The 25,982-nt window shown below is 36.9% G+C and overlaps 1 protein-coding gene across 1 annotated transcript in view; it reads right to left on the reverse strand.

Annotated features, from left to right (window-relative positions):
* The window catches only part of gab2 (GRB2-associated binding protein 2), a 76,360-nt gene extending 50,405 nt beyond the window's left edge, over positions 1 to 25,955 (reverse strand). Inside the window, exon 1 of the mRNA XM_088639063.1 lies at positions 23,514 to 25,955. Coding sequence (XP_088495189.1) covers positions 23,514 to 23,585 — 72 coding nt within the window. The 5' untranslated portion in view covers positions 23,586 to 25,955. The remainder of the gene's footprint in view (positions 1 to 23,513) is intronic.
* Between the last annotated feature and the right edge of the window lie 27 nt (positions 25,956 to 25,982).

Here is a 25,982-nt window from a genome sequence, read left to right on the forward strand (position 1 = left end):
TCATGGAGAGCAAGTTGGGGTATATGACAAGACAAATTCCTAATACAAGAAACTGTATATGGCCAATAAAGTGATCTTATATGCCTCTGAATCATCTCTTTATATGCTGAAATCAAATGCTTTTAAATTTGTAACATATTAGGGGAGTTGTGGACAAAAACAGCAACACTATGACAATTAATCTTTTATAACGTATTACACGTAGGGTTTATGAAAAACAGAATGATTGTTGTTACAATGGAGCTGTCAAACCTAATGTAGCTGAGAATAAAGCCATAAAAGGAGTATAATTCCAATACCTTCCATGTCATGTGAACCTAAGTAACATCTCTGCATGACAGCATTGTCAAAACACAACTCTTTCACAAGAAATAGATAAAAATATCCACTGGAAAGTGCTGTGCTTGTGAACCAGTTTATATCATCCTGACTACTGTCTGATTTATCATCACCTCACCATCTGACCACTGTTTCCTCAATGATGTTGCAACAAACTTTTCAGTCAGGCAAGTACTGACACAGCATATATACATTTGTAGATCAAGTGTAGAATGACAATACTTACTTTAATTCCAGTAAGTATAGTAAAAAACATATCACTTTAAATATAAACTCCTCCAGCAACATAAAGAAACCCTATCTCAGAAGGATATTTCAAAATCCCATTGTGTGTTGCCCACACCACATTCTTAAAACAATTGCAAAAGAAAGGGAAAAAAATGGTGTGGTTTCTTCCAGCAGACACCCAAATTTGTCAAATGTTCCTTTTAATTTTCCTGTGTATATACATATGTCTATAGGCAGATAAAGACTGTGGCCGTTTATTGTGAAATGACCCTAGCATTAGACCATACTAGCTTGTCTACCAAGAGGAATGATTCTGATGTGAAAAAAAAAAACTGTCATCTGTTCTGTGCTATTTGTTGTAGTGTGCTATTTGTTCAGCCAATAATTCAGTTGGGAAACTCCCAGACACATTATTGCACACAGTATTCTGTTTGGCCTGGAGTAGCAGTGTGGAGGTAGGGATGTGGGTGTGTTTTCTCTGGCTTCAGTTGCTGTATTCGCTAATCCTTCTGTTTACTATTTGCTGTCTGCTTTCAATCTCCCGCCCTCTCTCTTTTTTTCACACTCACTCCTTCTAACAGACATATGCTTTAAACACTCACCCAAGTCATTTCCCACTGCAGGTGGAATAAGATACTGAAGGGCTTTAAAAAAACAAACATAAAAACCAAGCCAGTCACATCTTCAGTGAAAACTGTGATTAGTGAACAGATAGTTGATTAAGTTGAGTCTTCAGCCAGACACCAGAGTTTTTAGGAATCTGAACACTCTCAGAAAAGTGGTTTAACTAAATTAGAGTAGTAGAGCAGTTTTGCTAAACAAATTAATTAGAATTGAAGTGTTCACCTTTTTGTGGGAAATGTGAAGTCACGTGAGCCAAATGCTGTTACGTACTGTATGTGTAAACAGGAGTATAATAAGGAGAATTTAAAAGCTCTGTGTTTGCTTTCTTCCTTTTTGCATTTCCTTAAAGAAATTCTGTGTCTGTTTTCAACATAATCCATTGGTGATCCAGTGCTTTATTTTACACCTCTCAGATCACATCGATTAAAAGAAAGTCTGCCCACATCAGAGTTTTTAAAACGCTTTTTTCATGGGTGTTGTGACACTTTAAACACGATGGACAAGACAGCCATTCGAAATCACCTGACTATTTGTACCTGTAACTTTTATTTTACATCTCAAGTTAGTGAAAAAATATCAAAATTCCCAGAGACAAGCTAAGGAGCTAGTAAAGAGTATGTTTCTGCCCTTCATAGCTGTTCAGTTCAAAAAGTCATTTCTAGGGATATCTACAGCTAGATGAGAAACAGATTAAGTCAAATGTCTGAGTTAAGGAAAACGATTAAGTAAAATAAAACAGGAAAAGATTGGTTCTGAAAATCTTTCATATCATTTGTCAAAAAATCTGGTTTACTGCACATGATATCAAAGAATTCCACACTGAGTGAAAAAATGGCAAAAACTACCATTGTAATAACTTTCTGTGGGAGAAATGTTACATTCGTATTTACGAGCACAAGATTCAAGAACCTAAAGATGTTATTGATAACGAGCTTCAATTTTCAAAAGTACAAAATTGGCAGACTTTTGAAAAGTCACATGTGCTTTCTGGACTGGTTTTTAAACCAGATAAATAACAAAGCAAAGAGTTCGAGCACGGACTTAGTTTTAGAGAAGGACTATGGCTTATTGCAACATTTCTATGGGTCTTTTGACAATGGGCACACTTGTAAATAAATGTACCCAGCACAGTGCACTTATGGGAACAGCAACTATAATCTGAAGGAAGGCTATGTTCTCTAAGATATTCACATAATCGGCATTGTCCTAGCCAAGACCTTAATTCTCTGGTTTATTCTGCCTTCGTTTAAAGAGACCTCTCATAGCCTGTGACATAGCCATAATGCAGGTTATTATTCAGTGCAAATCAGGGTTGGACCACAAGAAAAAAGAGTGTGTATTTTAAGATCATGATTCAATCACTAAAACTGCACTGAAATGACCTATTCTTTTTTCTTTCCTGTAGTAAATGCAATAATGAAATATCTTGTTATGCTGTCTGCTTTTTATATAGATTTTGTTTTTTAAAAGCATGATCTTTTCCACATTATAAGCTTCTCTAATTGTTAAATGCTTCTCATACTTTTTATATTACATTTGTGCCTTCTATTCTGCTACTAACCAGCTAGCATACTTAACAAATTTGTTAACTCAGTGATACATGCTTAATGTCCAAATTAATGTCATTCTGCAATAAATTAGTTTCTAAAATAGGCAATATGATATGTGCAAAGTCTGTGACAGGCCAATTACTTGAGAAGCAGCACAAAGGGCACTACACTAAAAACTTATCACATTACGTTCCCTACTAAAAAATTGTGTATGAAATGTGGACTCATAATTCTTTTGTCATTTAAAAGTAATAGATTCAGAAATAATCATACATGTAATTGATTTAGATTATTTTGTGGAAGACGTGCTGTATATGAAGGCATCAGAAAACAATTTTACAATTTATTAGAAATAATGTCCACATGATTATATGATTATATCCCAACCACAGCATAATAATATATACAGTACTAAGTTATAAATCCCCATCTCATCTCTCCTCTCTCTTCCAGTCAAATTAGCCTTATTTACATCTCATTGTCCTTATTTGATCCTCTATGTTTTGTTACCTTTTTGACATTGTGGAGCAATAATAGTCTTTACAAGTCTCTCACAGAAAAGGTGTCATTTATATATAAGAATCTGTTCTGCACATGTCTGTTTAACACGTATACAATATCCTGTACACAGAATAGATGGAGTGGGAACAACTTACAAGTATGAACCATGTTCTCCAAAAATCGCGTGACGACTTTTAAAAGGAATTTTGGAAATTTACTTGCATATTTCTACATCAAAAACATGGACTTCACAAAGTCCGAAAAAGAAAATTAACAGGACAGGATTTTTACACAAACGGTGAAACGCACAATAATAAATTAAAATTTTCCTTGAGATCTCGAAATACATTTCTTTTTAAGGAAAACTAAGATGCCTCAACCAAATTCATCACTCCTGCTGCCTCCTAGAAAATCAGTTGAATAATATATACCAGGTGTGGTCAGTTCTGGTCCTGCAGAGCTACATTCAAGCAGGTCTTATGCTGTAGGCCACCCTAAATTTACCAATTTAAAAAGACTTTGAATGCACAGGAGTTCAATTTTGCTATTGATTAATTTCACGAATAATAACACCACCCAAGAGTTAAGTGTACTCAAAGTACAGTATTATAGAGTGTTAAATCAAAATGTGGCTTAACCCGCTTGGCTGAGAGCTAACCTCCTGGCCATAGGATGAGGAGACTAGGACCCCCATGCAGAGTGAGGTATGCCCAAGGGGTGGAATTGGGATGCAAAAAGAGGAACTGTGTGGGAGAGAAGGGGATGGTGTTTAATATTTATAATGGTGTTAGGTGATGAAATTACGTCAGCAGTGATTGCGAGCTCCTGACAGCTGAGTCTGACTGAACTTGGTTGTTGTCATCCTTCCCGAACTTTCGTTATTTTATCACATTTATTTTTAATCAATGTAGTAAATTAGTTGATTCCGGTAAAACAGGACTTGCTAACTGTGGTCCTTGAGAGCTACAGGGTATTGGTACTTCCATTTTAAATGATCTCTTGACTCTCACATGCTCTCAGTGGTCAAAACAAAATGTTCCAAGTGCTTAGAAATTGATGACTCGAGGTGATCCATAATCTCTCCAGTAGTGAGGTTTTATATGTATTTTTGTAGTAGTATAGGCATATTACAGTGGTGGAACATCAAAGTGAAATGGTTTATTTTTCTCTCTCTCAAAAAGAGTGACTCTTCGTTGTACAACCTTTCGACTTTTTAAGTACAGTAAGGTAATGTTTACCACTAGCACGTGAAAGAGATGGCAAATACCATTAAATTAAATATCACAATAAGGTAAGGACAAGAGTCACCAGCTATGAAAGTTACTGTATGAAAGTAACTACGTTACGAATGTAACATATTTTCATAATGGTGTCAAATTTCAGTGTTACCTCAACACACTGACCTAAAACAGGTGGCTGAACTATCCCTGATTGTGCCCCCCAATTCTTTTTCATGATCTTTTTTAACTTTATACTATGAAATGGTTAAGTAGAAAACAAACTGCTGACTTTAAAGAAGAAAAAAGCCCTTAAGCACGTCTCTGTTGAAATATTAAAATTTGTACATTAATAGTTGGCTGCATTTAACCTGCATTTGAGATTTGAATACTATTCTCATGCATGAAGCACATGCTGATTAAATACAGTCCCAGGTTTTCTGGAGCCTGGCACCAAAACAAAATAAGCCTTTGTACTCACACTTATTGGGTGCTATTCTAGGATAAGGCTGCTACAAGTTAATGCTTCCGATCAGTCTAGAAAAGTACAAAATGTAGGCTTGGTATCCATTTTCTGGTATTTTCTGTAAAGTGTTAAGTCATATTACAACCTCTGAATATTTGGAATTACAATAATAGTGGATAGTGGTCTAAATATGACTGGAGTTTAACTTGCTATTGATTTAGGAGAACACTTCAGCCTGAAATTCCTGAGAAGCCAAAAAGGAAGAGAACTTTATCTATAATTTAACGTGTGTTGGACATTCCACCCACACTTCCAAGACCAAACTAGCTTTTACTAGTTATGTGTACTGTAGCTGCACATCACTGTGCTAGCGTACTAATAAAAGATGTTTGCTTAACAAAAGAAACTGTGCTCATATTGGGAGTTCATACATGACCCTTACAGACAGCAGGGTTCCCAGCACCATTAAAGAAAGTCACAGTGTCTCAATTACCAGGTTTTCAAGGCACAAAATTCTACCCACGGAATATGCAAATAATAACCGCTCCAGGTCGGCACATGAAAAATGTGCTGCGAGCAACTCTGTTTGTTTACATTCCTGCTCAACAGCGCATGAGCCAAGGAACTCCCATTACTGGTCTTTCTGTAAACTCAATTTATTTTTTAGTTTTTTGCATGGTGTGTCGGTTTGAGAATGCATAGTCCTACATCTACTCTATGAGCCTGTGAATTAACTTCATTTCTGAACCGGTAAAAATAATAATGTAAAATAAATCTGAATATTTTTATCCTCCGTCTTTCGAAATTCTTTAACCATGACAAGTAGTATCTTTTTTTTCCCCAGCTTTAATCTGCCCTGACAAAAAAGAAAATCAAAGCATAAAGTCATCGATGAACTGAAGCCTGCCTTTCGCACACACTGTGACATGATCTGTAGGGGAGCCCTCAGCTGTCAAAACAAAAGAACAATTCTGACTGCGGCTTTCTCATAAAAAATATTCCTCTGTAATAGTAGGTCACCTCCAAACCCAATTGGCTAATTGCGTTTAACAATTCCCTGGTGAATTTAAAGGGGAGAAAAGCAGCTGACCCAAGTGATCTTCCCTTTATTAAAATGAATCAATCACTGAGGTGAAATCAGCTTGTGCATGTTTTATTACATGCTTAAGTCCCCATATATGACATGATGAAAAAAAGTTGATAGGAGGCCATTTGAGCAAGGATGCTTCTGTATTTGTCATCTCTGATGCAAATGGTTTTTTTTTTGAGACAGTGCATCTTTATGCAGTATACTGTAGCCCAAGCATTCAGTTACAAGAGAACTTTTGGACAGCATATCAGAATCTTGTCAAAAGAAGAGACAAATATCTTAAAGGTGAGCATATTGTATAAAGCAGTGCAGTATATTTTTTACCATAGATAAATAAGAGAGAGCATATTTCTCAAATAATTAAGTGATTTAAAAAGCACTGACAGAAAGAAATCGGTCCGTTAAGACATTAAGACTTGTTTAAGCAAACAAACAAAAGTTAATGAGGTACCTAGCTACATTTATAATAGTTCAGGTGAGTAGCTGCATCAGCATGCATCCACACCTGAAGAAGGCTCCACGGCCGAAACGTTATGTTTTCTTTCTTCTTTTTTTTTCCAGCATGGAATAAACCTATTACTTGTTCCTTTACATTTATGATATTTGAGTACATTCTTTTCATAAAAAAACAGTAGATAACTACTGTAGGTGTAAAAATTCTCCAGAGCAACCATCCTCTGCTAACCTGGATTAGTCGAAAACACCAATTTGTGCAACATAGGGTGTAAAATCAGGTTTTGTTATTAGGCAATTACTTCATAAATATTAGGAGCTGTAAAACCTATTTTCAGAAAACAGATAGGCATTTAGAACTTAGTCTTAAAAAAGTCAAAACCGAAAGGGTGCTGCATCTTTTTAGCCAGACGAAACACACATAAACATGCATGGTCTCTGGTATGTACAGTGGGTCTGTTCAGCCTGTGCATACAGTGTGGAGCACACAGTGGTTAGCCAAACCATCAATTGACTCAAAACACTTTTTGCCACATCCTCTTAAGTACTTGCAGTGTCCAGAAGGCAGCTTGTTGCAGGTTTTCAAACCCATTTAGCAAAGACACCTCAGGTCTTCATGGACCTCTGGGATGCAATACCTGTTCATCCCAATCCATCAAGGTTTCTATGGTAAAAACAGATTTATTCCTTGATTACTTTGGAAAACAGGTAGAGAGCAGTGTTCGTAGAGTTTACTTTTTTAATTGAATGCTCTCAGATATGTATATTTCTAAAGGGTCATAAATTTATCTGGAATATACAGACATTCATTTTTCCAAACAATTCCATTCAAAGTTTGACCACTAGAAGCTATATACTGTATGTAGTAGTGACCAGGAAGTTAAAATAAATGTCTAGATAAAACCTTATATTAGTGAACACTTGAACAATCTTAATAATGTTCATGACATTTAAACAGAGGGAGGTGCGGTAAAGCTTATAAAGCTTAGTACAAATAGTGGGAACCATGGCAAAGAAAATGATGTTTAAGCATGGAGAAAACATGGAACCACAAATTTATCATCGCAAATTCTCTTAAGGGAGCGTAGATCACACACCTAAACACTTAACACAAGACAAAGCAAGGCAAGTTTAATAAGCCTGAATGGTAAAAACTGGCTTTCAGATTCAACAACAAATTTCAGAGTGAACATTCAAACTGAATGCGATTAAGGGTGAAAGAGTACTGCAGGTCTGAAATGACCTACCAGACAAACCATTCCTACAGCAAAGGGTAGGAATGGTTGAACATGGAGAGGAACACAGCCTGTGCCACATCCTCCACCTGGCCACCAGTGTACACGATGGCTAAATAATTTCAAGATGGTAAATTCTTCAAAACATTAAACAAAACAGCAGTCTTCTAATACACCTCCACAAATGGTGGTGCAGTGGCTCTGTGCCTAAGGATCTGTGCCTGTGGCTAGAAGGTTGCTGGTTCAAATCCCGTGGCTGGCAGAGGAATCCTACTCCGTTGGGCCCCTGAGCAAGCCCCTTAACCCCAACTGCTCCAGGGGCACTGTATAAATGGCTGACCCTGTCCTCTGACCCCCAGCTTCTCTCCTTGTCTGTGTGTCTCATGGAGAGCAAGTTGGGGTATATGACAAGACAAATTCCTAATACAAGAAACTGTATATGGCCAATAAAGTGATCTTATATGCCTCTGAATCATCTCTTTATATGCTGAAATCAAATGCTTTTAAATTTGTAACATATTAGGGGAGTTGTGGACAAAAACAGCAACACTATGACAATTAATCTTTTATAACGTATTACACGTAGGGTTTATGAAAAACAGAATGATTGTTGTTACAATGGAGCTGTCAAACCTAATGTAGCTGAGAATAAAGCCATAAAAGGAGTATAATTCCAATACCTTCCATGTCATGTGAACCTAAGTAACATCTCTGCATGACAGCATTGTCAAAACACAACTCTTTCACAAGAAATAGATAAAAATATCCACTGGAAAGTGCTGTGCTTGTGAACCAGTTTATATCATCCTGACTACTGTCTGATTTATCATCACCTCACCATCTGACCACTGTTTCCTCAATGATGTTGCAACAAACTTTTCAGTCAGGCAAGTACTGACACAGCATATATACATTTGTAGATCAAGTGTAGAATGACAATACTTACTTTAATTCCAGTAAGTATAGTAAAAAACATATCACTTTAAATATAAACTCCTCCAGCAACATAAAGAAACCCTATCTCAGAAGGATATTTCAAAATCCCATTGTGTGTTGCCCACACCACATTCTTAAAACAATTGCAAAAGAAAGGGAAAAAAATGGTGTGGTTTCTTCCAGCAGACACCCAAATGTGTCAAATGTTCCTTTTAATTTTCCTGTGTATATACATATGTCTATAGGCAGATAAAGACTGTGGCCGTTTATTGTGAAATGACCCTAGCATTAGACCATACTAGCTTGTCTACCAAGAGGAATGATTCTGATGTGAAAAAAAAACTGTCATCTGTTCTGTGCTATTTGTTGTAGTGTGCTATTTGTTCAGCCAATAATTCAGTTGGGAAACTCCCAGACACATTATTGCACACAGTATTCTGTTTGGCCTGGAGTAGCAGTGTGGAGGTAGGGATGTGGGTGTGTTTTCTCTGGCTTCAGTTGCTGTATTCGCTAATCCTTCTGTTTACTATTTGCTGTCTGCTTTCAATCTCCCGCCCTCTCTCTCTTTTTCACACTCACTCCTTCTAACAGACATATGCTTTAAACACTCACCCAAGTCATTTCCCACTGCAGGTGGAATAAGATACTGAAGGGCTTTAAAAAAACAAACATAAAAACCAAGCCAGTCACATCTTCAGTAAAAACTGTGATAAGTGAACAGATAGTTGATTAAGTTGAGTCTTCAGCCAGACACCAGAGTTTTTAGGAATCTGAACACTCTCAGAAAAGTGGTTTAACTAAATTAGAGTAGTAGAGCAGTTTTGCTAAACAAATTAATTAGAATTGAAGTGTTCACCTTTTTGTGGGAAATGTGAAGTCACGTGAGCCAAATGCTGTTACGTACTGTATGTGTAAACAGGAGTATAATAAGGAGAATTTAAAAGCTCTGTGTTTGCTTTCTTCCTTTTTGCATTTCCTTAAAGAAATTCTGTGTCTGTTTTCAACATAATCCATTGGTGATCCAGTACTTTATTTTACACCTCTCAGATCACATCGATTAAAAGAAAGTCTGCCCACATCAGAGTTTTTAAAACGCTTTTTTCATGGGTGTTGTGACACTTTAAACACGATGGACAAGACAGCCATTCGAAATCACCTGACTATTTGTACCTGTAACTTTTATTTTACATCTCAAGTTAGTGAAAAAATATCAAAATTCCCAGAGACAAGCTAAGGAGCTAGTAAAGAGTATGTTTCTGCCCTTCATAGCTGTTCAGTTCAAAAAGTCATTTCTAGGGATATCTACAGCTAGATGAGAAACAGATTAAGTCAAATGTCTGAGTTAAGGAAAACGATTAAGTAAAATAAAACAGGAAAAGATTGGTTCTGAAAATCTTTCATATCATTTGTCAAAAAATCTGGTTTACTGCACATGATATCAAAGAATTCCACACTGAGTGAAAAAATGGCAAAAACTACCATTGTAATAACTTTCTGTGGGAGAAATGTTACATTCGTATTTACGAGCACAAGATTCAAGAACCTAAAGATGTTATTGATAACGAGCTTCAATTTTCAAAAGTACAAAATTGGCAGACTTTTGAAAAGTCACATGTGCTTTCTGGACTGGTTTTTAAACCAGATAAATAACAAAGCAAAGAGTTCGAGCACGGACTTAGTTTTAGAGAAGGACTATGGCTTATTGCAACATTTCTATGGGTCTTTTGACAATGGGCACACTTGTAAATAAATGTACCCAGCACAGTGCACTTATGGGAACAGCAACTATAATCTGAAGGAAGGCTATGTTCTCTAAGATATTCACATAATCGGCATTGTCCTAGCCAAGACCTTAATTCTCTGGTTTATTCTGCCTTCGTTTAAAGAGACCTCTCATAGCCTGTGACATAGCCATAATGCAGGTTATTATTCAGTGCAAATCAGGGTTGGACCACAAGAAAAAAGAGTGTGTATTTTAAGATCATGATTCAATCACTGAAACTGCACTGAAATGACCTATTCTTTTTTCTTTCCTGTAGTAAATGCAATAATGAAATATCTTGTTATGCTGTCTGCTTTTTATATAGATTTTGTTTTTTAAAAGCATGATCTTTTCCACATTATAAGCTTCTCTAATTGTTAAATGCTTCTCATACTTTTTATATTACATTTGTGCCTTCTATTCTGCTACTAACCAGCTAGCATACTTAACAAATTTGTTAACTCAGTGATACATGCTTAATGTCCAAATTAATGTCATTCTGCAATAAATTAGTTTCTAAAATAGGCAATATGATATGTGCAAAGTCTGTGACAGGCCAATTACTTGAGAAGCAGCACAAAGGGCACTACACTAAAAACTTATCACATTACGTTCCCTACTAAAAAATTGTGTATGAAATGTGGACTCATAATTCTTTTGTCATTTAAAAGTAATAGATTCAGAAATAATCATACATGTAATTGATTTAGATTATTTTGTGGAAGACGTGCTGTATATGAAGGCATCAGAAAACAATTTTACAATTTATTAGAAATAATGTCCACATGATTATATGATTATATCCCAACCACAGCATAATAATATATACAGTACTAAGTTATAAATCCCCATCTCATCTCTCCTCTCTCTTCCAGTCAAATTAGCCTTATTTACATCTCATTGTCCTTATTTGATCCTCTATGTTTTGTTACCTTTTTGACATTGTGGAGCAATAATAGTCTTTACAAGTCTCTCACAGAAAAGGTGTCATTTATATATAAGAATCTGTTCTGCACATGTCTGTTTAACACGTATACAATATCCTGTACACAGAATAGATGGAGTGGGAACAACTTACAAGTATGAACCATGTTCTCCAAAAATCGCGTGACGACTTTTAAAAGGAATTTTGGAAATTTACTTGCATATTTCTACATCAAAAACATGGACTTCACAAAGTCCGAAAAAGAAAATTAACAGGACAGGATTTTTACACAAACGGTGAAACGCACAATAATAAATTAAAATTTTCCTTGAGATCTCGAAATACATTTCTTTTTAAGGAAAACTAAGATGCCTCAACCAAATTCATCACTCCTGCTGCCTCCTAGAAAATCAGTTGAATAATATATACCAGGTGTGGTCAGTTCTGGTCCTGCAGAGCTACAGTGCCTTGCGAAAGTATTCGGCCCCCTTGAACTTTTCAACCTTTTGCCACATTTCAGGCTTCAAACATAAAGATATAAATTTTTTATTTTATGTGAAGAATCACCAACAAGAGGGACACAATTGTGAAGTGGAACAAAATCTATTGGATTTTTGAAACTTTTTTAACTAATAAAAAAATGAAAAGTGGGGCGTGCAAAATTATTCGGCCCCCTTGCGTTAATACTTTGTAGAGCCACCTTTTGCTGCGATTACAGCTGCAAGTCGCTTGGGGTATGTCTCTATCAGTTTTGCACATCGAGAGACTGAAATTCTTGCCCATTCTTCCTTGCAAAACAGCTCGAGCTCAGTGAAGTTGGATGGAGAGCGTTTGTGAACAGCAGTTTTCAGCTCTTTCCACAGATTCTCGATTGGATTCAGGTCTGGACTTTGACTTGGCCATTCAAACACCTGGATACGTTTATTTGTGAACCATTCCTTTGTAGATTTTGCTGTATGTTTGGGATCATTGTCTTGTTGGAAGATAAATCTCCGTCCCAGTTTCAGGTCTTTTGCAGACTCCAACAGGTTTTCATCCAGAATGGTCCTGTATTTGGCTGCATCCATCTTCCCCTCAATTTTAACCATCTTCCCTGTCCCTGCTGAAGAAAAGCAGGCCCAAACCATGATGCTGCCACCACCATGTTTGACAGTGCGGATGGTGTGTTGAGGGTGATGAGCTGTGTTGCTTTTACGCCAAACATATCGTTTTGCATTGTGGCCAAAAAGTTCGATTTTGGTTTCATCTGACCAGAGCACCTTCTTCCACATGTTTGGGGTGTCTCCCAGGTGGCTTGTGGCAAACTTTAGACGAGACTTTTTATGGATATCTTTGAGAAATGGCTTTCTTCTTGCCACTCTTCCATAAAGGCCAGATTTGTGCAGTGTAAGACTGATTGTTGTCCTATGGACAGACTCTCCCACCTCAGCTGTAGTTCTCTGCAGTTCATCCAGAGTGATCATGGGCCTCTTGGCTGCATCTCTGATCAGTCTTCTCCTTGTCTGAGCTGAAAGTTTAGAGGGACGGCCAGGTCTTGGTAGATTTGCAGTGGTCTGATACTCCTTCCATTTCAAGATGATCGCTTGCACAGTGCTCCTTGGGATGTTTGAAGCTTGGGAAATCTTTTTGTATCCAAATCCGGCTTTAAACTTCTCCACAACAGTATTACGGACCTGCCTGGTGTGTTCCTTGGTCTTCATGATGCTCTCTGCGCTTTCAACAGAACCTTGAGACTATCACAGAGTAGGTGCATTTATACAGAGACTTGATTACACACAGGTGGATTCTATTTATCACCATCAGTCATTTAGGACAACATTGGATCATTCAGAGATCCTCGCTGAACTTCTGGAGTGAGTTTGCTGCACTGAAAGTAAAGGGGCCGAATAATTTTGCACGCCCCACTTTTCATTTTTTTATTAGTTAAAAAAGTTTCAAAAATCCAATAGATTTCGTTCCACTTCACAATTGTGTCCCACTTGTTGGTGATTCTTCACATAAAATAAAAAATTTAAATCTTTATGTTTGAAGCCTGAAATGTGGCAAAAGGTTGAAAAGTTCAAGGGGGCCGAATACTTTCGCAAGGCACTGTACATTCAAGCAGGTCTTATGCTGTAGGCCACCCTAAATTTACCAATTTAAAAAGACTTTGAATGCACAGGAGTTCAATTTTGCTATTGATTAATTTCACGAATAATAACACCACCCAAGAGTTAAGTGTACTCAAAGTACAGTATTATAGAGTGTTAAATCAAAATGTGGCTTAACCCGCTTGGCTGAGAGCTAACCTCCTGGCCATAGGATGAGGAGACTAGGACCCCCATGCAGAGTGAGGTATGCCCAAGGGGTGGAATTGGGATGCAAAAAGAGGAACTGTGTGGGAGAGAAGGGGATGGTGTTTAATATTTATAATGGTGTTAGGTGATGAAATTACGTCAGCAGTGATTGCGAGCTCCTGACAGCTGAGTCTGACTGAACTTGGTTGTTGTCATCCTTCCCGAACTTTCGTTATTTTATCACATTTATTTTTAATCAATGTAGTAAATTAGTTGATTCCGGTAAAACAGGACTTGCTAACTGTGGTCCTTGAGAGCTACAGGGTATTGGTACTTCCATTTTAAATGATCTCTTGACTCTCACATGCTCTCAGTGGTCAAAACAAAATGTTCCAAGTGCTTAGAAATTGATGACTCGAGGTGATCCATAATCTCTCCAGTAGTGAGGTTTTATATGTATTTTTGTAGTAGTATAGGCATATTACAGTGGTGGAACATCAAAGTGAAATGGTTTATTTTTCTCTCTCTCAAAAAGAGTGACTCTTCGTTGTACAACCTTTCGACTTTTTAAGTACAGTAAGGTAATGTTTACCACTAGCACGTGAAAGAGATGGCAAATACCATGAAATTAAATATCACAATAAGGTAAGGACAAGAGTCACCAGCTATGAAAGTTACTGTATGAAAGTAACTACGTTACGAATGTAACATATTTTCATAATGGTGTCAAATTTCAGTGTTACCTCAACACACTGACCTAAAACAGGTGGCTGAACTATCCCTGATTGTGCCCCCCAATTCTTTTGCATGATCTTTTTTAACTTTATACTATGAAATGGTTAAGTAGAAAACAAACTGCTGACTTTAAAGAAGAAAAAAGCCCTTAAGCACGTCTCTGTTGAAATATTAAAATTTGTACATTAATAGTTGGCTGCATTTAACCTGCATTTGAGATTTGAATACTATTCTCATGCATGAAGCACATGCTGATTAAATACAGTCCCAGGTTTTCTGGAGCCTGGCACCAAAACAAAATAAGCCTTTGTACTCACACTTATTGGGTGCTATTCTAGGATAAGGCTGCTACAAGTTAATGCTTCCGATCAGTCTAGAAAAGTACAAAATGTAGGCTTGGTATCCATTTTCTGGTATTTTCTGTAAAGTGTTAAGTCATATTACAACCTCTGAATATTTGGAATTACAATAATAGTGGATAGTGGTCTAAATATGACTGGAGTTTAACTTGCTATTGATTTAGGAGAACACTTCAGCCTGAAATTCCTGAGAAGCCAAAAAGGAAGAGAACTTTATCTATAATTTAACGTGTGTTGGACATTCCACCCACACTGGACTTCTGTCATCTCCTGCAGGAAGTATATATGTAAACAGATTCTTATGCTGAAATATTATGGTAAAAAATGTGATGTTGGCATAGTGCTAGAATGCAAAAATGTATCTCAGACTGTTATAATAATTTTATAAAAACAAAATTTACAATTAAAGAAATTAAAGCAACAGTGTTTTATATTTCCAGGTAATTTTCTATCTTCAACTGAGTGTAGAACAAGATATGACCTTCCTGTTATTGGTAAATTAGCTTTTCTGTTTAGAAAATTACTGAAAGAACAGTAAATCTAGAATTCTTTAAAAAAATGCCAAAAGACATGTTTGAATTTCATGACTTGTCACTTTCAGGACGACAAATTGGTCACCATAACAACCATTGAATTGATCTGGACTGAGAGTCTTTGTGAGGCACGGAATATGCCCAGCAGACTATAAAAACAGGTACCACAACATCTACCAGGAGGGAAGATATTATAAGTAAAATGGAAAACAACAAGGTGATACAAGCAAAATATACACATATGTAACATATTGTACTCTTCATCCTCCTGCTGAGATTAAAAAATAAAATTAATGTACAGTAAATATACAGTGTATGAATTATCATATGGGAAAGCAAATATATTCATATAATAAATACAATATACAAAAGAAAAGGAAAGTTAGGTTAAAGAAAATGAATATATAGAACCTCATACATTACAAATGAAATATTTTGTATTTTTAGATACAAATTACATATTTTGCAATGCAAATGTAAAATATCAGGACTGTGGATTTTTAACTCAGTTCTAAGTGAATTACCAGTCTTGGGTCAACTGGCACCTGGCTGATGATCAAATGCTGTTTGTATCTTCAAAATGCCACACAATTTGAGACTGTTTGCTTTGTCCTCACATTTACTTTATAATAATATGTTATTCTGGTGTTCTTTCTTTTCCATTATCAATATAACACTTTATATGAATAGACAAAAACTAACAAAATACATACTGTATACAGTACAGTATTATTGTATAAACAGCTGTTTAAAAGCATAAAGGAATTGTCTGGCAACTCTGCTGCCCTATTTCATCATAAAACATGCCGCTCATCAGTTCTAAAGAAAAGCAAAAGTCTACATTTTTCAAAACAAAACCACAAGGAAAAGGTTGGTGTTTGTGTGCCTAGTGTCTGTTGGAGCAGGAACTGGGAGGTGCATTCAACTGCCTTTGACCTCCCAGGGCACAGCCTTTCCCGAGACCCTCCGAAAACAGCAGAGGGCCCAGCCAATGGCATTAGCACTACTGCTGCTGTATGCATGTCACAGACATTAGCTGTGGTCTCAGATGACTGGGACATCACTTACTCACAGGACACAGAGCAAACAGAACAACCAGACCCACACCAGGATAACGATGGGCAGCTATCTCTCTGTACAGACACGATCCATCTGGAATGCTACGTTAGTTTACACAAACAAATATTTTGGAAATGATATCACATTAGGAAAGATAGGCATATGGACATGACATTCCACTGGTTTTGGTAAAGTGGTTACTAATTCAGTTTTCTCTCAGGGTATTTCTCCCCTCTAGAAAAAAATAAGATACATACAAGAGTAGAGTACTTTTCAGTCAGAGGGAAATTACTGCAGAATAGATTTCACACTTTATTTTGTTTTAAGTACAGAAATGTATGCAGAGTGGAAAGTGAAATCTTGCTTTAGGACCCGAGTAAAGAGGGTTGGCCAGCAAAAACATCAGTTCCTTCTTTAAACGAGTTTCTTACAAACTTAAACTATTTCTCACAAACATTTTAAAAGCACACACGACTTTCAATTAAGTAAGTAATTAATATCAAATACCAATAATTCAAATTAAAATTTATCATTTGTTTTCCAAACTCAGCCTTTTAAAAAACTGTAAGGAGTAAGGGCTTTATAATACAATACTAATCATATCAGCATGCTCGTAATTATTAAACTTAATTAAATGAAGTTCTGTTATAAAAATAGACATGCAGTGCCTCAGTCAGTTGTCTGTCCTCCCCCAGCTATGCAGGAAAGTGTTTGACACAGACGGCCTGACTGCTCCCGCTTGCACAACTCTTTTTTTCTGCCTCAGCAATCTCTAAATCTCAAGATACAGACAGCCCTTTGATTTGGGATATGAAGACCAAAAAGAGCCAACTTCAAAACAAATGATTCACTTATTTTTGCCAAACAAATGACACAGTCTGCTAAGTCCTGGGAACGCACTTAGGTAACCTCCCCAAACCTAGCACAACACCTAGGCATAAAGTTTTTTTAAGAGATGGTAATTACTTTTAAAGTATGTTTAGCAAATCTTCAAATTATGATGTAAAGGGCTTAGCACATATCAGATAATTTAGGTTCATAAAAACCCCAAAACAATTTATTTCCTTTATCGCTGTATAAAAATGGCATTTTTTCCAGTAAGACCTGGATATGGGTCACACTCCAAAGGCTATGCTAGAAGGAAGATACAGTGATGGCAAACCGCAGTAAAAACTTGAACAGGAACCCAGGATCCTGTATACTCTATATGCTACAGGATCTTGCACAGTGATTGTGCAAGATTTCAACAGCGGATAGAGGTGTCAATTTCTTTGATATATCCTTATATCCCTGAGAAACTGGAAGTCATTTTCTCATCATAACAAACTCAAAGAGCAAAAAAAAAAACATCCAATAAGCAGGAGCTCAGTGAAAGGGAAAAACAAAGGGATGATTCTCTATAAACAATAAAGTTTATTTAGACATAATCATTTTATTTTAGCAGTTCACAGTCTAATAAGATAAAATCCCACACACACCATATGAAACTCTGGATAAGCTGACAGCACAGGTTCAGCAGACTGAAATGTGAATTGCCCTAAATTTAATTTAATTGATTTCCTTCTTCCCAAAGCTGTTGCACAACTCCAAATTCCAACAGCTATTACTGTGCGCATCTGCCTTTGCATGTGATTTGCATCTCACTGTTAAAGTGAAGAAATGGGTGTTCCAAACAAGAAGTCTAAAAGCAGTGATGACCTTTAATATTTCCACATACTCTTTGTTATGCAGTAATTGTTTTCCCCCTTTGAGCATTTCAAGTATAGAAAAGCAAGTACTGTACATGAAAAGCTAGAAGTGCTGAAAAGAATGTTTTTATATGAGATGTTCCTGTGACGAGACAGCAACTGGAGCTTAATGTCACCAATCACAAAATTAAAGTTCCCTTATTATGCAAACGCTTCTGTGACCAGTAAACAAATGATGCGATCTTATCACTACTTTGTGATAGGCAGTAGGCTAAAAAAGAATGCAAAGAGAGTGCTCTTGTGACATCACTTCTCAGACATTTGCTACTCTTATCAAAAAAAAAAAGAACAATAACAAAAAGACCTGGATCAGGTCCAATCCAAGTGGCAGCTGATTGGTGGTAAAAGCTTGCAACACCCCTTCAAATTTCAAAACAAAAACCTAGGTTTAAAAGGAAACAGTGAGCATGAACAAGTCCAGTAGCTAATTTCAAGTCTGAGAAGTGACTTCAAATTGAGCATCTTCAGTGTGTTCAACAGATCAGTGGAGCAGAAAAAAAAACCTATCCGTGGCAGACAAAGTGCACTACAGCATGATGCAGAATTTTTGATCCACACCACCATGTGTTTTGCACAAAGGAGCAATTCATGTGTGGGCAACAGGGGTGATGCTATACTTAAGAATATCCCACAATGTCAGACAACAGAATGCCAACATTTTTCAACTAAAAGAATTGAGCGTTGCAAGCAATATTTCTATTTATACATATCATCAAACCAATCGATACACTTCCAGAATGTTCACTTCTAGAGGAATACATTTCACATTGAATTATAGAAAATAATTCCTTATTGACCTAACAAAATGTTCCCTTAGGTATTGTGTACTTTTTTAAATCTCAGTCTTTAATATCTTGATCAAGACAACGTAGAAATTTCTTGCAGGCATTGCCAGCAGCTACATAACCTTGTAACTCACTCTGGCAGCCCACTGAAGCTCAGCAAGTGAGAGCCTGGCCAGCACCTGGATGGGAGACTCCTGGGAAAGCTGAGGTTGCTGGTGGAAGTGGTGTTACTGGGACCAGTAGGGAGGGCTCATCTGGTGGTCTGAGTGGGTTCTAATGTCCCAGTATAGTGATGGTGACACTAAACTGTAAAAGAGGCGTTGTCCTTCAGTTGAAACAAAAAACTGAGTTCCTGATCCTTAAAAATCCCAGGGCATTCATTGAAAAGAGTACAGGCCCACTATCTTGGCCAAATTTCCCCCTGGCCTTTACCAATCATGGCTTGCTAATAATATCCATCTATGATTTGGCTTCATCATTCTGTTCTCCTCCTCACTGATAGCTGATAGGGGAGCGTGCTGGCGCACTTTGGCTGCCATTGCATTATCCAGGAAGGGGCTATACACTTCGTTAACTTTTTAAATATTTTTACTGAAATATTTTTTTCAGCTGCGAGTCATGAAGGGAATTTTCATTTTGAAAGAAAACAAACCACTGTTACTGCTGCTGTTTCCTGGGAACATGTTCATGAACTAATTCTTACAAATCACTTCTATAAACAAAAAAACAATAAAATAATTCAAATAAGTGTTGTAAAATAATATTTCAGAAAAAAATCAGCCTTAGAAATTAAAAGCAAATAATAGCGTACAGTAACATATGGTCCAAGTCATGTGACAACACCAACCCAAAAAAAATTTTAAAGCTGTATAGCAAATGAAAAGCAACTTGACCAGTTTAAAAGAGAACTTCAAATGAAGAGTGAGATAGACTTTGACCTTGACAAGACCTTAATAAGCCTTGCATACTGTACCTTATTCAGAGAGGTAACAATGACTTTTTGAAAGATAAGAATGAAAGAGCTTTCCTCCTGTCAATCTGACAGACACTGGGGCATCTCATCTTTTAAATCTGTATCTGAAAATACAGATACAGTTGTACAAAATCCTAAGTAAAACAGGTAATGTAAAGACAAATAAGTTTATGTTTTAAAGGATGTTGCTAAGAGATATTTGTGTTATTTTGACCCATTTGTTTACAACATTTGTTGCCTTGAAGACTTAGCTGTCTGTTATTTATGCAACATGTATTAATTATTAATTTGAAACATCTTTGTGCTATGATGTCCACAATATCACAGTATTACTCAATATAATTATATAATCAGTATAATTCAAGTTTTAAACCCCTTGAGCCAAACATGCTGGACCCTTACAGTCTTCAGATTATAGGTATTCAAGAGAAACTATTTTAACACAACCAATTTTCTATTCCATACATTCAAACATTATCATTAAATGAATAAATAAAGAATTACGTTTTGAAAGCACTTTCACAACATAAGGTATAGCAGAGTTCTCTTTGTCAGACACAAGCCTGTTTCAAAACAGGATAGTTTTCCAACTCACGTTTTCAAGACTAATAATGTCTGACGCAACTATTTTCTTACTTTGCAGCATTGCAAAAAGAAGCTAAATAACATTAATTAATAACAAAATGTGACAATCAATCAAATTCAAAACCATAGAAAATAACCTAAATGTGAAAATCATCCAAAATACTAATCTCTGATTACATATTGATGCACTATACGATTATTTTGCTGTCTAATTGAAACAACTATGAAACATTGTGCAATCACTTTAAACTCTTTAGTAAGTTCTCAGGGATGTCAAATGACATAGGTTACCAATGTGCAAGGATAACTAATTAAAAAAGTGAGTGTAACGATACACAGAATGATTGCCTTGTGTTCTATTCAGTATGTCTGCTTTTCCCACATCTAACATCATTACTTTTGAAAAAGGATGCAGAAAAAACAGTACATACAGTATGAGCCTTCTGCTAATGAATCCAAAGTGTTACTTTCAGTCTTTGATAATTCCCTTACTGAAAAGACATAAAAGAACAGAGGAATTATCCTGAATTCCAACTGATTATTAAAGTCCATCCATCCATTTTCTAACCATTTCCTCCAATACAGGGTCAAGGGGAAGCTGGAGTCTATCCCATCAAGCAATGGGTGTGAGGCAAGACACACCCTGGAGAGGACATCAGTCCATCACAGGACACACACAGACAGAGACATGAACACACTCACACCAGGGCCAATCTTCCCAGAAGCTAATTATCCCACCAGTATGTCTCTGGACTGTGGGAGGAAACCAGAGCACCCAGAGGAAACCCACACCAACACAGGGAGAACATGCAAACTCCACACAGATAGCACTCCAGGAATGTAATCCAGGGCCCCTGCAATGTGAGGCACCAATGCTAACCACTGCAAAATGCCTCAAAAAGTAATGCTGTTTTAAACTGCTGTGTTTTACAATAAAGTGCACATCCTCATGAGGTTTCTACATACATATTTTCTTTCATACAGTATATTCAACAGTACTCAATACTCACTTTAAAAGAATTACATTTTCCTTCTACTGCTGAAGACAATTGTTTTTTTTTAATTCAGTGACAATGGGATGTTTCCAGGGCTGTCAAGTAAAGCAGACATCATTTTTGCTGATTCCACATTTTTTGCAACAGGATTTTGAGGAGTGTGCTTCCCATTAAATTGAAAGGGAGACACTGCAAAAATGGGTTACTTCTGTGATATACTGGGTTTTCAATAATTACGATTTACAGATAAACAAGTGTCAGCAGTATTTATATACACTGTGAATTCATGACTTTCAGTATTTTACCACTGTGGCTTCTCACATTTCCTGATGTTTTGTAAGGAAAGCTAAAAACCCTTGGCACAGCAGCCCTGAACTACAGTGTCCTCTCCTGTCTCACAACTTGGACTGAAATATTGTCCTTCTCAAGACGATAACCACCAATAATATCTTAAATGGATAATAAAATAACCAGATGGCACAGCAAAAAAATGTCAGCCTTTCAGCTTGGGAGGTCTGGGTTCAAATATAGTTTAGATCACAGATTAAATATTTTGTGGCCTCAACAAACTTGTTCTAGCTCATAACAAAAAGCTATAAAAACACACCTGTGAAGAGTAGAGACTGTACCAATATTGCATATGTTGTCTCTTCTTTCAAAAATATACTGTATGTTTAAAGTATTAGAATGAAATTAAAATATGACAATGATTAGTGAGATGCAAAGCCATGTTTAAAAATTTGAGATAAAAAGGGGACTATAATGTAACCACAGCCCAGTCTGCCCATAGAAGAAGAAAGTCTTTTTTTTGGCCAGTATCAATGTACAGTACTTGCCATTTCTGCATCATGGAATGAGTGTAAAAGGATATTACCAAAGAGTCCAATGGAAATGGCTATGAAAATCCAGAGCAATTTTGAAGCACAAATTAAAGGAGTAATGACCACATAGAATCTTTAATCCCCCCCACTCCTAATGAAGAATTTACCACCGCTTTTAACAAGCTGCAGATGGTGATATTTAAAATAATACAATCCTAAACAATTAAATCATGCTCACTTTCCTTTACCTACAGCAGACCTCCGGATTTATTTTTTTTGTGGGAGGGGGGGGGACTTAAATTGGAAGCAACATAAAATGTTAAAACTGTACCCTGTCACAACATCAGTATTTACATAACTTTGAAACAGGGAGCTGATCTATGACAGACAACAAGTATTTTCTTGCTGTAAATACGACCATAAAAGGTTGTAAAAGGAACCATATGGGGTTTTTGCGACTAATTGATTGCCGGTAGCTTGCGAAAATTCAATAATTATTTTGCTGACGATTTGTACACAGTGCCAGCACCCTCGTTCCATTAGGGATATTACCAATTGTAAATCGCGGGATTCGTCTTTTGCTGTCAAAATACAGAACACTTGTTAAATAATACGTGTATACAAAGGTTCGCAATGTCGTTCGTTGGGTTGCTTTCAATAAGATTATTGCAATGCGGACAACAATAGTCCCCAGTGAGCTTGTAAAACAGTAAAACCCGGGGCTTAAGAGTTTCGATAGAATTTGCCGATCTTCATGACCCCATTAGCTTGAGTTCAGCTGCTGCTGTACCTTGGTTCTGGGGTTTCGGTGGTTGTACTTTTTATGATTGTTTTACTGTTAGATTAGAAATGGAACAAGGCAGTAAAAAGCCCGAAACAAACTTTCGGTATGAGGTTTCCACCGACCAACATCAGGGCAAACCCAGGGAACAGCAACGAACACAAGTGGAGACAATGTCTCATTCTGCTGCCCCTGAACGAGCGGCGCAAACAAAGCTGGAAAGGGAATCAACAAAACACACGCAACTTGCCAGCACTGCTGATAGAGAAACACCTGCCGGCGCCTTAACTCCAAAACCTTGATGTACTCAATAAAACGTTTAATCACTAAAACGTCGCATATTCTTCTCGATAAAGCTCATGCCCATTAATCTTCAAACTATTTAACGAGTAGGAGATCAAAGCTCACTTGACATTTTCAGCCTTTTTACAACTATTTCATTAGCTCTATAAAGGATACTAACGTGCATATATTCGGATAACATACAGTATGCATTAATTACAGAGGCACACAAAGACGTATGCATTAATTACTCACATATCTTCTTAATTTTTTCTCCGGTGGTGACTTTCGCAACCAGCCTTGACAGATAATTTCTCCTCCACTCATCCTGATGAGAATGCCTGAAGTTTGCGCTTGGTTCCAGTTACAGCATTCAGCGCAAGAGACTTGTACCCCTTCAATCTCTGGTCCTGCTTACTTCATGCTGGCTTGGAGAATGCAGTGCTATCAATATCACACACGCTTTGGTGCAATCTGCTTCCCCATTTAACAAACCACCAACTCTGCAGGACAGCGAACAATGGACAATGCTTCTTCTCGGTTATAGAACGCGTAGTACAGTATATCCCTTCAGTGCGAAGCGCAAGCCAGTTGCACACTGACAGCAGTTAACCCTGTCCGATAGCTGGCAAACACCAGCTATCGTTTTGTAGGAAGTAAAGAGTCTGCTGTTTGTTTCCAGTACTCACCACGCCTACAGCACTGAATAGGATGGGCTTAAAGGGAAGACCAGCAAAACAGATTAAGACAGAAAACACTGTGGAAGGTACAGTGTGGTATTTAAAGCTCACAATATAAGCATCCGATTCATGTAATAAATTATTGATTTGCACTTTTTTGGATTTTTTGTTCTGCTGTGTTGTGATTTTTTAATACCATGATAGTTATGTGCAATAGAGATGTATAACACAATTCATGATACAATGTGGCGAACACAAAGGGAAAAAAAACTTCATAGGAAAAACGGTAATTAGATACTGGAAAAAGTTAGCAGAATCACAGAAAGAGACTGGAGAAAGTTCAATCCAGGGTCACTCCCTTGCTGAGTGGGAGTCAGCCTACAGTCAGAACCTCACAGCAGAGAAACTGCAGAGGTTTATATCTAAAGTGAGATATCAAAACGGAATTCAGCAATGTTAAGTAGTGAGAAGGCTGGTCAGGATCTGGTCATCAAGAAATTGCATCTCTCTTATGGGCCTATTTGAATAAGGATCTTAAATCATTGTGAAATGAAGGAACTGTATGTCCATATTGGAAAGCAGTAACACCCAGTGGTCGATCACTGTACAACTAAGGACAGTAGCTACTTCCTTAAAGATCCACATCTGTAACATGGGTCACCTTCAAACATATTGGGGGAGTTCAACAACAGAGGGAGTCCTCCCTCACAGAAAGACGTGGAAACTGCTTCTATATGGAAGAAAATGTGTAAAAGTAATTTTAATCTAAGAGTTATATCCACACATTGTCTATTGATAACTATGGTTATTAACAGAGTCACATCTTTGCATCCTGCTCTTTTTAGAATTTATATATTTTTTGTTGTGTAGGAAGCAAATATGGCAGGAGAAACAGGAAGGTCTCTCTTTGTAATATATTTTATCTGTTACTGTTAAATATGTCACATGCTGTTTGTGCTCAACTTCTTTCACCTTAATCTCAGGTGTGCCCTCCTTTGTTGTTGATCAATACCTGATTTTTAACATACCTAATGTAAATAGTTGGTCAGGATTGTCGTAGACAACAGTACACAGAAAACAGCCCAGAGAAAAATGCAAAAGGTCAACACTAAGATCTCCAGAGATTGTTCGATATGCTAGGTTAAGATTTATAATTTGACACACATTGATTGTGACTGAAACACTACATAAGGCTGTTTACTAGGTTAAGTCAGCAAAACAATTGCAGTAATAATAAGAAAATAAGTAAATTAGATGGAAAGCATATTGAAGTAAACAAAATGAAATTAGACCATCTTGTTGGGAGGTACCATCCGCAGGGATATTATAATCAAATCAAGTCAGAGTAATTGCCTAATTGCCTGTACTAAGCACATAACCAGTGAGACAGTACATAGGAGAAGCACACACAGATCACAGAAGCAAAAGAATTAATGCAGAAGCACGCCATCTAGTGTAAAAAACAAGTACAGCAGCAATGCACTGGCATGGTAACTTTGTTGGCTGCTGCTCACCAAAATATTGGTCTTGGAAACAGTAATAAACTAATACTTGAATCCCTCTTGAAAAGACTGTAGATTGGGCTGCATTGATTCTGGATTACCCACTGTGACCTGTGATTTTCTGGTAGAATATACCTTAGACGGCAAATGTCAATTGTTTTTTGAGCAAGTTGAGTAAGCTTGAAACAAACATTATTACATCTTTCGTTCACACTTCCCCTAAAAAACAAGGCATTGCATTCAATTTTAAAGTTTTTGACTAAAGTCTCTAATTATGTTAAATACTATTTTGTGATACACTGCTTAAAGAAAAAAACACACTGGTTGGACAACCATCCAAGTAATCGGCTTCAAGTGTGTACTGATTTTTTTGTTAGAGAATGTTAAACCTGATTTGTTGGGAATCAGCAATGCAAGAAAGCCAAGTTAATTTTACTTACTAAGAAATCTGATTACCTGTGGTCTCTTTCAAATCTCTCTAGTGTAATTAGGTCTAATTACAGAGCTGGAGAATGTTTCTCACAACTATTTTGTAACCTGAT

This window comes from Lepisosteus platostomus, chromosome 7 (genome assembly GCF_059453375.1).
Source record: "Lepisosteus platostomus isolate fLepPlt1 chromosome 7, fLepPlt1.hap1, whole genome shotgun sequence".
Lineage (NCBI taxonomy): Eukaryota > Metazoa > Chordata > Actinopteri > Semionotiformes > Lepisosteidae > Lepisosteus > Lepisosteus platostomus.